The sequence below is a fragment of the Sciurus carolinensis genome, chromosome 17 (genome assembly GCF_902686445.1).
Source record: "Sciurus carolinensis chromosome 17, mSciCar1.2, whole genome shotgun sequence".
NCBI classification, from domain to species: Eukaryota; Metazoa; Chordata; class Mammalia; order Rodentia; family Sciuridae; genus Sciurus; species Sciurus carolinensis.
In genome coordinates this window covers 49,391,110-49,407,320 of record NC_062229.1, presented here as the reverse complement: position 1 = coordinate 49,407,320, position 16,211 = coordinate 49,391,110, and the positions used below count along the sequence as shown (strand labels likewise).

Sequence of the window (16,211 nt, the reverse complement as noted above, 5' to 3'; positions counted from 1 at the left end):
ATTGGCACCAAAACAGACAGATAGATCAATGGTACAGAATAAATAGAAAACATGGACACAAATCCAAATAAATACAATTTTCTCATATTAGACAAAGGGGCCAAAAATATGCAATGGAGAAAAGATAGCCTCTTCAACAAATGGTGCTGGGAAAGCTGGAAATCCATATGCAACAGAATGAAACTAAACTCCTATCTCTCACCCTGCACAAAAATCAGCTCACAGTGGATCAAGGACCTCGGAATCAGACCAGAGACCCTGCATCTTATAGAAGAAAAAGTAGGTCCAAATCTTCAACTTGTTGGCTTAGGATCAGACTTCCTTAACAGGACTCCCACAGCACAAGAAATAAAAGCAAGAATCAATAACTGGGATAGATTCAAACTAAATAGCATTCTCTCAGCAAAGGATACTATCAGCAATGCGAAGAGAGAGCCTACAAAGTGGGAGAATATTTTTGCCACTCATACTTCAGATAGAGCACTAATTTCCAGAATATATCAAGAACTCAAAAAACTCTACATGAAGAATACAAATAACCCAATCAACAAATGGGCTAAGGATATGAACAGACGCTTCACAGAAGATCGACAAGCAATCAATAAACATATGAAAGAATGTCACCATCTTTAGTAATAAGAGAAATGCAAATCAAAACTACACTAAGATTCCATCTCACCCCAATTGGAATGGCGATTATCAAGAATACAAGCAACAATAGGTGTTGGAGAGGATGTGGGGAAAAAGGTACACTCATACATTGCTGGTGGGGCTGCAAATTAGTGTAGCCACTCTGGAAAGCAGTGTGGAGATTCCTTAGAAAACTTGGAATGGAACCACCATTTGACCCAGCTATCCCACTCCTCGGCCTATACTCAAAGAACTTAAAATCAGCATACTACAGAGATACAGCCACATCAATGTTCATAGCTGCTCAGTTCACAATCGCCAAACTGTGGAACCAACCTAGATGTCCTTCAATTGATGAATGGATAAAGAAACTGTGGTGTATATATATACAGTGGAATATTACTCAGCCATAAAGAATGATAAAATTATGGCATTTGCAGGCAAATGGATTAAATTGGAGAATATCATGTAAGTGAGATAAGACAATCTCAAAAATCCAAAAGACGAATGATCTCACTGATAAGTGGATAATGACACATAATGAGGGGTGGGAGGGGGGCAAGAATGGAGAAAGGAGGGACTGTACAGAGGGAAAAGAGTGGTGGGAGAGGTGGGGGGGAGAAAAAAATAACGGAATGAATCAAACATCATTACCCTATGTAAATGTATGATTATGCAAATGGTATGCTGTTACTCCATGTACAAACAGAAACATGTATCCCATTTGTTTACAATAAAAATAAATAAAAAAAAAACACTATTTGAGTAACAAGCAAGCCCTTCTTCCAGAAAAAGTATAGTGATGGCAAACTAACTTATTTTCAATTCCTACAGAATGTAAGTTAAAAATGTGAACTTTAGATAAATGACAAATTAATAGGGCAAAGTAAGTTATCTAAGTTTTTGGTAAAGACATCATATAATAACACAGCAATGTCAGTAAACAGTAACAGAAAAACCTACATTTAAATACTTAAAGGGAATCACGGAAATAAAATACCACAACAAAACACTTGTCTCCTAATATAAATGACATGTATAATTTCTAAACTGCTACAAAATACTAAAGTATATGTAAACACCCACAAATATAATACGGATTAAAACTCCACACAGTAAATTGGTTACTGTGTTAAAATAATTATTGGAATTCAAAATAATAATTTTCTTAAATCTCTTAAAGAGAAACACAAGGGACCTGACTTCGGTCTACAAGAAAATTCATCAATATCCCAGTACAATGAGAGTAGAACATTTTTTTAAAATCCCCAACTACACGTAAAGAGAAATTTACCAGAATATGTCAGCTATATTAAAAAATACTCCTAGTTATTTTATTACACAGCTGACCATGATACAGCAAGGCAGCAGATAATTTTAAGACTTGAAATTGGAAGATGTCTGGAAATTTCTACTAGGGCAGTGGGTGTGTGGAGTGGATACAGACACCGTAGATGCTTGAACAGGTTCTAGAGTGTTTTGCCAAATAAAGTTTAACTCTTTTTCTTGCATTCCCCTCATCCTCCTTTGATATTCATTCCTTCTCTCTCACCTGGTAAGAACAAAGTAAGAAAAACTGTATCTCTAAAACCAATAGTTGAAGTAGATACAGTTGTAAAAATTGGTTTGCACTATGAAAGGAGTTAGGAGAGGCACAGGAGAGGTGGCAAATTGTACTTAAGAGGAACTAATTATCCTTCTCATTATTAAGTCATGGGAGTGGGAAGGGGATCTGTTTTCATGTGTCAAGAAGCTATAACATGTGAAAAATCAGGTGATAACTCTATGTACTTTCCTTAACCATTTGAATTCACAGTTCGGTATTTCATTATTTCAACACTCCAAAGTCTTGCTTTCTGTCATTTCTAGCACCACTAAGGAATCGGCAACAAAGCAACTAATATATAATTCTTTGATAGTAATTCCACTATTGGTCACTTCACCTGAATGGTTTTGTTTTACTTTGCCTTTTAGATTTTAAGGTAACAATGTCACTCTAAAGCCTCTGTTTGCTCTAGTGACAGCTGGATTAATCAACAAATGATAAACCATTACACAATCTCCCATGCCTGGGAGTTCAAGAATGCTGTTCTGCCTGTTTAAGCATGACAGTGGAAATATCTTTGCCCAAGGTGGTAATGGCTAAGGGTTGTTTTTCTGTTCACTGACAAGCAGTGAGATGTCCTTTGCTCCCAGGACCCCAGGGGAAACATAATATCAAGGTATTTGGAAAGTTGGTCACATACAACTTTAAGGGAGCCCCTCTCTCTTCAAGGAAATAAAGAGAATTGCCACATCAACAAAACATTTGAAATAAAACGAAAAAGCAGATCCCATTAATGAGGAATGAACAATTCAATGAAAAAAATCAGAATTGAGACTAGAAGACCTTTAAAAAAAAAATTTCTAGGGACTACATTTTACCAATAGTGAGCTTTACTATTATTACTAAAATGTCTAACTTGTAAATCTCAACTCACTTTGAGAGAAAAAAATTTTAAATCCACATATAATCAGTCAATTCAAATATTAAAGAGTAAGTTGAACATTCTTCACCATCTAAGTGCTACCAACTTTCAACCATTACCATTAAATATTAATTCTGAATAACATTTTAGGTTTACTACCTTCACCTGCATCTACTCAAGTCAATTAGTAGTATCTGGAAAATGGCTCAACCACTAACATAAGATAAATACACTTTCAATAACCAAATTATATATTTTCTCTTTATAATCTCTTTAACAAACACAATGTTTAAAACACTACTCACTTGGAGCTTCTTTGGAAGCTCTTATACCTATGACTTCTATAATGTTGCACTTCTGTTTCCCCTAATTATTCTTATACTATTTTTTAAAATACAGGTGCTATTTCTTCTAAAAAATTTCTGATCCTGGGGAATTCCTCTACCCTCTCCTTTCTTTTGCCTTGTATTTTATATTAGGCTGAAACACTGAACTAACATCTCTGGAGGATGACTGGTAGATTTCTAACTCATTACCTTTCAACTGAGGTCTCTCATTTCCAACTTTCTTAGAAGCAGTGTAATTTAGAGGAACTAGCACGGCGTGTTCATCACTCTCTCATGTCACTCCTTATTTTCACTCCACTTGACAAATTCAGTTTTCTTGTTTGGCTGATTTTTGTTTTTTTTTTTTTTTTTTACTAGAGATTAAACCCCTATCTTTTAAAATAATCCACTTTTTAAAAAAATCCTTGTTGCCATATTAAACACTCTTCTATTTACATCATGATCTTTACCTTCAATAAAGCTACTATATTCCTTGATGACTTTTCAGCCTAACAATTTTTCATCTAACCAAACTGCCTTTTTGCTTGATTATCTATGGAAATTTTTTTCATTAAAAATACACTTCAAACCAAGACCTATCCAGATTAATATAGATCTAAGGTATTACATAGAGTCAATATGATATCAAGTCAGTTTACTGGCTAACACTAAGCAATGTTACATTGGATTGAAGTATTTATCAAACAGATAATAATTTAAAGATGTGATTTGAGACCATATTACTAATATGGGTGAGTTGCAAGCAAACATTAATTAGAAAGGCAAAAAAATATAATATATAGCATTTTAGATAATTAAGAATCACTGTGAAAAGTTTGCTACTCCCTAAACATCCCTGTCACTCTTAGTCATCAAGCAAAACTTTAGCCCTATTGTTTCCACATCCCCTGTAGGACTCCCATCATCACTGTTCCGCCCCCTTGACTGAGATCCTTAAAATTTTCTACCCAGCCCTCTAAGAATCCCTTCTTGACAGCAAACTTCCTTATATTCTCAACCTATCAATGAAATATTTAACCACTGATTTTTTTGACTACTGTCCACCAGTTATGTGACATAAAACCCTGCCTGTCACTAAATCTTAGCTGCTAAAATCTACTGAACATAATCACACAAGTTTATAAGCTAGCATCACCTATTAAAATGATGGCTAAGGTTCTATCTTCTTACCAACTCATTCTCATCTTTTTCCCTCTCCACAAATCTTCGACTGCTCCATATTGTTATTCACCCTCAGCAAATAATGCAACTTATCAAAATAGATTAAAATATCAGTGATATCTCATATAATTATTTGCCACTAATCTGATGAACTTACTGTACCTATACACCATGATTTTCTCCTTCCCTCCCATTTTTATACCAAAAATAGCATACTTCCTCTCTATGCTCTCTTCCATCTTTGCTCTAGATTACATCTCCTCTAGACTTCTAAGAACCCAAAACTCCTCTTCTGTTTTTACTTTTTCAAGTACTATTACACCTTTTTTCTCTATTCCTAATATTAGCTTAGAATAGCACACGATTGATTTATGTGAAAGAGTATTAGAGACTATGGAGTCTTATGGTTAAAAAAAAAAAAAAAAACAGTGTTTATCAGAGTCACAATGTCCACAGAATGGCTCTATTTTCTTAACTTTCAACTAACCTCTGAAAGTTTTGCTCATTCTTTTCTGACACCTTGACTTATATGACTCCACCCTCTCCTGGTCTTCTTTCTGCTCCTCAATCAGTATTTCTTAGTCTCCTTTGCAGAATCCTACAAAAGGCAGTTGCCACAAGACCTTCAAGTGTCTTTATTTATATCTTTGTCCCAGGTACTCTTCTTGCACTATATGCTCTTACAGAGTGAGTACAACCATTCCCTAAGCTGACAAATCTTTATCTTCACCCCAATCCTAACAGTAAAGTTCCAGACTCGTGCATCAAAATACTCATTTGAATGCCACTAGGAACTTTTAACTTGCATCTGAAACTGAACTCTTTAGAATCTTTTCTGCTGCCTACTATCCCTGCTGCACCAAGCAAAATTCCTTCTCCGAACTGCCCATCTCAGTGCAAGCATTACCACAGCCTTAACTGTTACTCAGAAAACTAGATGTCATTTCAAAATGCTCTTGCCTGAATCTCATATCCAAATATCCAACTCCTAAATACCTCTCAGATATTTCCATTTCACTCCATTTCCTATGTAGGTCCCTATCATTTCTCACCGAGCCTAACATCTTCTTAACTAATTGTTTAACTTGCAGTCATGCCCCCACCACTACAGTTTATTCACCTTACTATAGCCAGATAATTTTTCTAAAATAGAAACCTGGTTATAAGATTCCTTCAATGAAAAAGTGTTCAACATCTCTAGTAATTAGAGAAATGCAAATCAAAACCACTCCACTTATAATGGTTATTATCAAGAATACAAGCAATAACAGGTGTTGGCAAGGATGTAGGTGAAAAGGTACACTAATACATTGCTGGTGGAGTTGCAAATTGGTGCAGCCGCTCTGGAAAGCAGTATGGAGATTCCTTAGAAAACATGGAATGGACCCACCATTTGACCCTGTTATTCCACTCCTCGGTTTATATCCAAAGGACTTAATATCAGCATACTACAGTAACACAGTCACATCAATGTTTATAGCAGCTCAGACTGTGGAACCAACCTAGATGCCCTTCAAAAGATGAATGGATAAAGAAAATGTGATATCTCTATACAATGGAATATTACTCAGCTGTAAAGAATAAAATTATGGCATTTGCAGGTAAATGGATGGAACTAGAAAATATCATGCTAAGTGAAACAAGCCAATCCCAAAAAAACCAAACGTCAAATGTTTTCTTTGATAAGTGGATGCCCATACACAACAAGGGTGGGGGTAGGTAAGGGAGCATGGAGGAGCACTGGATTGTATAGAGGGAAATGAGGGGAAGGGAGGGGACAGGAAAGGAAAGATAGTGGAATGAGACAAATATCATTTCCCTATGTTCAAGTATGAGTGCACAAACAGTGTGAATCCACAGCATGTACAAACATAGAAATGAAAAGTTGTACCCCATTTGTGTACAATGAACCAAAATGCAGTCTGTAAAAATAAAAATAAATTTAAGGAGATTCCTTTGACGAACTACCCACTGATTGTAGAATAAGGAGGCTTTATGGTCCCCATTTTCAGTCTCATTTGAACTTTAGTCTTTAATCCCACTCTCAAATTCCTCATGTTTTACCATGGGTAAATTCATAGCACATACTATTTACACAATCTCACCTGGCTAACAACATCAACTCATCTTTCAGGTTGTGATCTAGAAAGATATCACACCTTACTCGATCTACCAATTCCAAGTTTAAGTTGGACTCTCTACCCATCAATACAAGATTTGAGCACACTGTAAATGTCTCTTGGAAAGTACTTACCATTCTATATCTTAATTGGCCATTTACTTTTCTATCTGGTACCACAAATTCTGGCAATGAACCATAAAAACAGGGCATTCAGAACTACTTTTATCTTTTTCATTTCTAGCATTCAAAATAATATGTAGGGGGCTGGGGTTGTGGCTAGTGGTACAGCACTTGCCAATTACACTAGCACATGTGAGGCAGTGGGTTCAATCCTCAGCACCACACTGAAGGAAGAAAGGAAAGGAGGGAAGGGGGGAGGGAGGGAGGGAGGGAGGAAGGGAGGAAGGAAGGGAAGGAGAAAATGTTAAAAAAAAAAAAAAAAACAATGTGTAGTGTACAGAAGGCACTCAATTATTCACTGAATGACAACACATTTTAAGTGTTGAAAACTTAAGAAAAGTTGCTGCCACAAGCAGATTGTTGATTCTTCAGTATTTCATATGTAAAACAAAGTCATTTGCTATGTACCACAATTTGGAACACTTTCTTTACAAAATTTTATTAAGAGGTATGTGTGGACTAAGGGTGTAGTTCAGTGGTAGAGCAATTGCCTGGCATACACAAAGCCATGGGTTCAATCCCCAGCACCATCCGGAAAAAAAAAATTGCTGTAAATGTACATATTAAATATATATAAGCATACTATACATATTCTATACACCCCAAAAATTGGAAAAATGTAATCATTTATTCCCTTACCTTTCTTTTGCAAAGTAAGTATTGCTGTGGATTAATTAAGGTGTCATAAATTGACATTTACTAACCAGAAAATTCCACCTTGTCCTTGTGGAAATTTAGACATGGGTCATAATTAAAGAGAAACATGGAAAAAGTGAATTTTAAGAGGGGCCTGAAGGGAAAAGAGGTCAAAAGACAAAAGAGGAGAGTACACTGACTTCAGAAACCTTAAGAGAAGAAAAATTCAAGTACTAGAATAACCAGGGACAATAAAATAGATTTCATACATTAAAATTTAGAACAGAATGAAGAAAGGTAGATGGAATACAAATATACTAAGCAATTATTGATTAATATAAGTGGAGGTGCTCAAACTGGTAAAGCTAAGTTCATTCATTTGATTGCTTATCCAACAAAGACCATATACCAGGCACTTGGTATATAAATAGTTGCATGGTTCCTGCCCTCAAAAGGCAATTTTTAAGATAAGAAGATAATAATCAAGAAAATAGATTAACATAAGATTACATATTCTGTGAAATAATATAAGGAAAACAAGAAAAATGCCAGAAAACAATGGTATGTGAGAAGGCCCAGAGTCTAGAACTGGCTTATTAGCACATGTGAACAGGGCCAGACAAGAAAGAAAAAAAAAAAAAAAAACCAGCTGTGCACTTCATAGTCAAGAGTCTGGGGCTGGCCCTAGCATGTGTGAGGCACTGGGTTCGATCCTCAGCACCACGTAAAAATAAAAAAGTAAAATATAGGCATTAAAAAAAAAGTCTGGATTTCATTTTAGTAAAATGGTATACTTATGAAAGAGCTATAAGTCAGTTAAGAAATTGAAGAAATTGAAAAGATTTTTTGCCTTCCTAAAAGGAAGTTAATTAGATCAGGGCAGGAACATAAACCGCCTCAGATAGGTTCCCCTACCTTGGTCAGATATCTAAATATCCTTGGCAGAACAAATTCATCTTTTACTCAAATCTAAATCCACCACTACTGGATGGGGTGGGGGTGAGGGGGTAAACTAAAGACCATAACAGAAAAGCATCATTTTTCTATATCAACTTTAGTCAGCCAAATATTTTGATTATTACCTATTTCTTCATCAATAAAGCCAGGGCACTCCCTAATAGTCCTAAAATTCTATGGCACTATAATGGAAAGAAAAGTAAATTTAGGAAAAAATTTATAGGAGGCAAAAGTGGAGTGGCAGAATTGTGAACATCTTGAATTTTTTAAAGTAGGTTACTAAATATTTTATACATAAAGACAGAAAGCTTTGAAACATATTATAAAAAAGGCACAGACATGTAAAATAATTATTATAAAAGCTGTAAGAAGGTGAGAACTGTGGCATCTAAAATTGAAGCTAAAATTTTTGATAATATGTAACAAAATGCTATTTTCAAAAGGAATCAAATAAAGGAAAATGTTCTTTTCTCATAAGCAACATTCCAATGTCTTATAAACTTGTGAAAACAACCAGTTATTTCAACATTATTTAATTAATGTTAAATTGCATTAAAACCTGATATTTTAAATTAAAAAGAAAATTACTTTTCCATTTGATTGATCATTTAAAGTCACATACCAAAAACAAATAATCACAGAGACAACAAATATTTTCCTTTAAAAAAATTATCTGAATCATAGATATCTGGTTATTATTTCCCTATGATCAAAGACCTTGGAATTTAAGGTAGCAATTTATATATATAACCAAATCTAACACAGCATAAAGAAAATATTGTAATTTCTGTGTTGTTCTCTATTTGAAAAAGGACCTCAAGAAGTTTAATTCACTTGGAAAACATCCCCTAATATTTATATATACATATATAGTACATATAGACATATATGTAGGTATAGATAGTACTTTTTTCTGTCCTTACATTTTTTTCCTCAACTAGCTATGAAAATAAACAGTGATACGAGGTTCTCTCTCTCTCTTCCAATATTACCTGGCAATTCTTACTAATCACTTCATAAATTATCAGAAACACTCAACAGTACTCTTTCCTTATGAATGTTAAAATTCAGATCTGAGACAATAAACACTTTTTGTTTTTCTAACGGTGTCTATAACAGGAATTTTTTTAAAAATTATACATGACTTATATTCAGGCAAACCTCTGATTGAGGTCCAGCGTTTACTCAGAAAATGAGTTATCTGGTAGGCACAAATTCCCTAAAGATTGTGGCAGAAATGTGTTAAAGGCTTCAAAATACTTGAAAAAATCCCATGGAAGATAAATTAAAACAAACAAACATTCTAGAAAGGTGATGATTCTTCAAGTAAATATGACAACCTTGTTAAAATGCAATACATGTTTTTCTTCAAAAAGGAAATCTAAGAAGATGAAATAGATACTTTATATAAAATATTTACATATACAGTGCACAAAACCCACTATGGTTAGTAACCTTTATGGCTTTGAAGATCTAGATATTTACATATCTTTCTTTCTGAATGTGCGTGTGCGTATGTGTGTTTTGTATATATTTTTAACAGTTGACAGCTGTTTTAGAGCATACAGAGATGCCAAGCTGAATGAGGGTCTTGATTACTTCAAGATTAGCTATCTAAAGTTTCTATTCATTTTAAGTGTTGTTAGTTGGAAGAGTCATTAGTCACTTCCTTGTCTCATAGAACATCAGCATACATTTACATTGTTAATGAACATTTGGGGTAAATGAATTAATGGCACTTTTAAACATCAATTCAGTCCTAATAACTTAGTATGTCATAGAAATGTTAGGCTAGGATATAAACGAAAAGCCTTTTCAGTAAAGGTAACTACTCAATCTGTAAACAATAAAGGATAAAATTAATTTAAAAAATTTTAACCAGTCTTTTAAAAAAATCTCAATATTTAATGAAATAGAACAGAAAAAATATGCAGTTAAACAGCAATCTATATTCTCCACTAAGCATAAAAACCAGAAATAGTATGAAAACTGTATAAAATTATTTTATATACATGTAAAACACTTATGGAAGTGCTTGCAAATTCATTTAATTTATTTAATGGTGAATGTTTCTTATAGGTATTAATCACATTTAAGATGAAACTTCACTTGAAAGTTTTCATGCTTACCAGTACAAAAATAAAATACTGAAAATAAAATGGTCACATTTTTCATATTATCAAAATCTTAAATGGTAGTCTGTTGAGTATGTAAGAAAATGTGAAAATAAAAATAAAATCACAAAGTCAGTTTGGAATTCTATTTTCATTGAAAACATCAATGGTATTTGCATGATGCAGAAGGTATTAAAGATGCATAAAAACCCATTAATAAACACACTCCAGGAAAAGCTTATAAAGAAATAGCCAATTTAGGAGCCAACTAATTATTAAATTCTCAAAACACAAGCTAATGGCAGCCCCTGACACTAATATGGACACAAAAAATAATTTTAAACATAAACACACATTAATTACTTTGACTAATTTAAGAGATTTTAAGATAGACCTCAAAATCTGATATATACATTTCATGAGTGCAAAATTACAAGTAGTCACTGAGTCAATGAGTTTAATCAAATATTTAATGAACTACCTAAAAATAAGTATAAGGTTTCAAAAATTCTCACAAATTCATTGCTTCCTTCTAAGTATGTTATTACTATCATTAACACTAAGAAAATAAGAGCTTTGATACATACACATTACTTAGGTTTCAATAGGATAGACCCTGACTATAGTCTCCTTTTTAACAGTTTACAACTGAACAATTTGAGTACACATCTTTAAAAATATGGCAAAAAATTCAATTATTTGCAAAAGGAAAAGAAAAAAGAAAAAGAAAAAAAAAAAAAAAAACCTGAGGCCAAAAAAAAACTTTTTTAAGCCTGCAATAATCTCAATTTGCTGAAGGGGTGAAAAAATCCTTGCAAAAACCAATACCAAAAGCCTAATATTCTTTAAAATGTGTTTGAGAAAGGACTCTGCACTTCAACATTCTTATGCTGACTGTTGGGGTGGAATTAGGGCGACTATATGACGGCAAGCAGAGCAACTGAGGCAAAGGGCAGCACGCCACACATAGACCAATCAAACGGGCAGGAAAACTCCACTGACCCTTACCTCTACCTGTCACTCAGCAGGACCCCAGCCCATTCTGGCCTATAAAGACCCTGGGCAGTGGGTCGTGTGCGGATTTTCTCCAGTTCCCTACTCTGACCTGGGGCGGGGGGGGGGGGGATTCTGGCCTAGAGTCAAATTCCAATAAACCTTGTTTCAGCAGCTTTCTGTCTGATTTTATTTGGCCACTAGATGTGCCCCGGAGCTTACACTGACATCACTATTTATGGCTCTCCCCCACCACCCCAGAGAATGACAATGTATTAAACATCTCACTAATGCTTCTGTAATTGAAAGTTAACTTTTCGTGGCATTCATTAGTGTCAACAGTGCTCTGTAAATATACAGGAAAATGTTCTTATAGTTGCCCTGCTCAGTTTCGAAGTGAAAACTACATCCACAAGGTGGACAAAGCTAACTGGAGCCCCTCTGCTAGGTTTCCTAGTATTTCCAGACAGCATTTGCATACAAAACTCACCTCCAGACTTGTTTGAATAACTGGACAAGGGGTCAATGCCTACTTCTTGTTCTTCAGGCTGCAGAGGATGTCTAGTTTCAGATAAGGAATGATACATTGTACGAACTGGACAGTATCACCAAAAGGAACTACCTAGAAAATGAAAATATATAAAGAAAAATATTTTTTTTCTTTCTCCTATGACAAGGAAGAAATACAAGACAAATGATTAAAGGAGCAGTTCAGACAATAACAAGTTTTCCACAGGCTCCGGGGACTGTGGCGAACAATTCCCATTTAAACAATTTCTCCCAAAATTTGAACCTCACTTATACCTTTTATTTCAATGTTGAAACACATATATTTCAGTAAAATTTTGCACAAAAAGCTAAACTGGAAGTTTACAAAATATATATTTTTATATTCATGGCATCTTTTACTACAAAAATATTATATATTCACAATAGAAATTTTTAAAATATGAAAAACTCAATTATAATTACACATACAACTACATTAGCTAGAAATAGCACTGTTACAATTTCTGTGTACCATACATATTCTTCTTGTCTTTGTTGTGGGTATTTAAAATACATAAGGTTTTTAATGTGATCCATCATGATAAACACACTGATTTATCATGAGTGTTTTCTTTCCCAGTACAATAAAATGTCTATATTATCACTTCTAATGGATCCCTTGCATTCCATCATGTAGCTATCACGATTTATTCAACCAATCTCTTATTAGTAAACAATTAGGATGCTCTCAGCTATTTAGTACCATAAACCATCTTACAGTAAATATCTCTCTGTCACATCCATGACTATTTCCTTAAGATCAATTCCTGTAAATACAGTTGCTGAACTGTAACATATATTTGTAAACTAAGATTTTACAATGTTTTTGCAGACTGTGCTTTGGAAAGTTTCAATATAATAAAATAGTTCATTTCTCTTAGGCTTGTGTAAATAATAGATCTTTCTGGACCAATATGATAGAGATACATTGTATTTTCCTGATACTGAGATTACTAAAGATTTTATATTTTTTTGACAACTGTGGTTTTTTGTGAATAGTTTATTGTTATGATTTGAAAGCATGCTTTAAATATTAAGTATATTAAGTCTCTGGCATATGATACCCACATTTTTCTCAAAGTGTGTCCATCTTTTAAATTGTATGACCTAAAGGTTTTTGTGACATAAGTAAATTTTTCATTTTTATGCATCAAAATATATCTCTGTCTCTTTTATGGTTTTGTCTCTGATGTTATGTTTACAAAGGTACAATTATGTAAGTAACCACCTATATACTTTATTTTGCTATATACTCCGTCCTCAATTCTTATTCCAAATATTCTTTTTTTCTTTTAATTCTATGTAAGTAACACTGGAATTCTAAATTAATGCATCACATGTACAAGAGGGTACTTTCAAGAACAAGCCAGTAATTACTGCAAATCAACTGCTCAGCTTTAAGGTAGTTCACTTCTTCTGAGGACACGAAATATCTGAAATACTTCTGCAGTGTACTGGACATTTCTGCACTGAACTTCCTGTAGAAAATCACTATGTCTTTGAGCTTCAGACTCTGGACCAACCTACAGGGAGATGGCCACAGGCTCTTCCATGTTGTGTTTGGTTTGTTGCAAAAGAAAGATAATATTCATGGTAACTTTTTTTAACCATGAAAAATAATGGAACTATCCTTTGCTCTGCTTCATCTTTTATATATTGCTACTTATACCCAGAAATCATCATCTCTGACGGACGCAAATCTTCTTATTCTAAGTTATTCCAAAATGAAAGCATATTTTTAAAAAATCTTGAGTTTCCAAGGTACTTTAACTATAGTGGTTTACATCCTAACTGTCCCCCCAAAAGCTCATGTGTAAAAGGCTTGGTCCCCAGCTGATGGCACAATTGGGAAGAGGCAAGAATGTTAGGAGAATCATAATTGAAGGAAGTTAGGTCATTGGAGGGCATGCCCTTGAAGGCTATATTGGCCCTTGTCCCTCCCCTCATCTTTACCTCCCAGCAGTCATAAAGTGGGCAGCTTTGCTCTACCATGCAATCCCCGTCATAATATTCTGCCTTGCCACAAGCCCAAAAGCAACTGAGTCAACCAACCATGCACCAAATCCTCTAATATAAACCTTTTTTCCTTTAAGTTGATTTCACAGGTACTTTGACACAACAATGGAAAACTCACATGTTAACTTCTTATAATTTGTCGGCATCCATAAGGTACAAATTAACTTCTCCGAATAAGAATTCTTTCAAAAAATAAACCAGTCTCATCAATTTTTATCCAAAAAAATTAAGTAATGTAAGTAAATTTCTATGACAGAGGACATGAAAGAAAAAAGAAATGAGGAAAAGTGGGAAAAGCAAGTCCAAAAAAATGATATCTTAATTTTATAAGATATATACAGGGCGATCCAAGATGGCGGCCTAGAGGGAGACTGCACCCCCAGTCGCTCCAGAACCCTGGAGTTAAGAAGGGGAGGCATTGAGAGACTCGGACTGAAATAGAACCACGGGTGAGTCTGCCCACTGGGTAAAGCTCGGTCCGGGTGGCAAGCCCAGATAGAGGTGGCTTATCGGAGCCGGGCAGGGCAGCTAGAGTCATCCCAAGGTAGCCTTCCACACTCCGGCAGTGGGCTCTTCCCACACGGCCAGCTGCACGTTGCAGGCCCACAGTGAGAGCATTTCCGCACAGAGCCAGTTCCAAACCGTGGAACCAGTAGGGGGCTAGGGGCAGTTTTCTTCGGATGAGCTGCTTTATCAGATTCCTCCAAGACATCAGGCTACTGAAGGCTGGGAGGTGATACACTGGAAATCTACCGGGACACTATAAGCCAGTAGCGGAAAACTGCAATATCTCAGGGTCCCACTGACAACTGACCAATATGAGAAAACAAGGGAAGAAAATGTCCCAAACAAACCTAGATACTACATCAATAAACCCAATGACAGCACAGCAGAAGAAATGTCAGAAAGGGAGTTCAGAATGTACGTAATTAAAACGATCAGGGAAGCTAATGAGGAGATGAAAGAGCAAATGCAGGCATTGAAGGAGGAGATGAAAGAGCAAATGCAGGCATTAAATGATCGCACCAATCAACAGTTAAAAGACCAAATACGGGAAGCAAGAGATCATTTCAATAAAGAGTTAGAGATACTGAAAAAAAAACAAACTGAAACACTTGAAATGAAGGAAACAATAAACCAAGTTAAAAACTCCATAGAAAGCATAACCAATAGGATAGAACACCTGGAAGACAGAACCTCAGACATTGAAGACAAATTAATTAATCTTGAAAGCAAAGTTGGCCAAACAGAAAAGATGGTAAGAAATCATGAACAGAATCTACAAGAATTATGGGATATCATGAAAAGGCCAAATTTAAGAATTATTGCGATTGAGGAAGGCTTAGAGAAACAAACCAAAGGAATGAACAATCTATTCAATGAAATAATATCAGAAAATTTCCCAAATCTGAAGAATGAAATGGAAAACCAAGTACAAGAGGCTTATAGAACTCCAAACATACAAAATTACAACAGACCCACACCAAGGCACATTATTATGAAAATACCTAACATACAAAATAAAGACAGAATTTTAAAGGCCGTGAGAGAAAAGAATCAAATTACATTCAGAGGGAAACCAATAAGAATATCAGCAGATTTTTCAATCCAGACCCTAAAAGCTAGAAGGGCCTAGAACAACATATACCAAACCCTGAAAGAAAACGGATGCCAACCAAGAATCTTATACCGAGCAAAACTTACCTTCAAATTTGACGATGAAACAAGATCCTTCCATGATAAACAAAAGCTAAAGGAATTTACAAAAAGAAAGCCAGCATTACAGAACATTCTCAGCAAAATATTCCATGAGGAAGAGATGAAAAACAACGATGCAAATCAGCAACAGGAGGCGCTAGCCTAAAGGAATAGCCAAATAAAGGAGAAACCAAATCATGTCAAAAACAAATATGAGTCAATTGACTGGGAATACAAATCATATCACAATAATAACCCTGAATGTTAATGGCCTGAATTCATCAATCAAAAGACACAGACTGGCAGATTGGATTAAAAAGAAAAATCCAACAATATGCTG

At 34.8% G+C, this 16,211-nt stretch overlaps 1 protein-coding gene across 1 annotated transcript in view; it reads right to left on the bottom strand.

The window, feature by feature from the left end:
* The window catches only part of Tbc1d5 (TBC1 domain family member 5), a 536,784-nt gene that overhangs the window by 313,445 nt on the left and 207,128 nt on the right, over positions 1-16,211 (bottom strand). The window contains 1 exon segment of the mRNA XM_047531151.1: positions 12,099-12,230. Within this exon segment, the coding sequence (XP_047387107.1) occupies positions 12,099-12,195 (97 nt within the window). The 5' untranslated portion in view covers positions 12,196-12,230.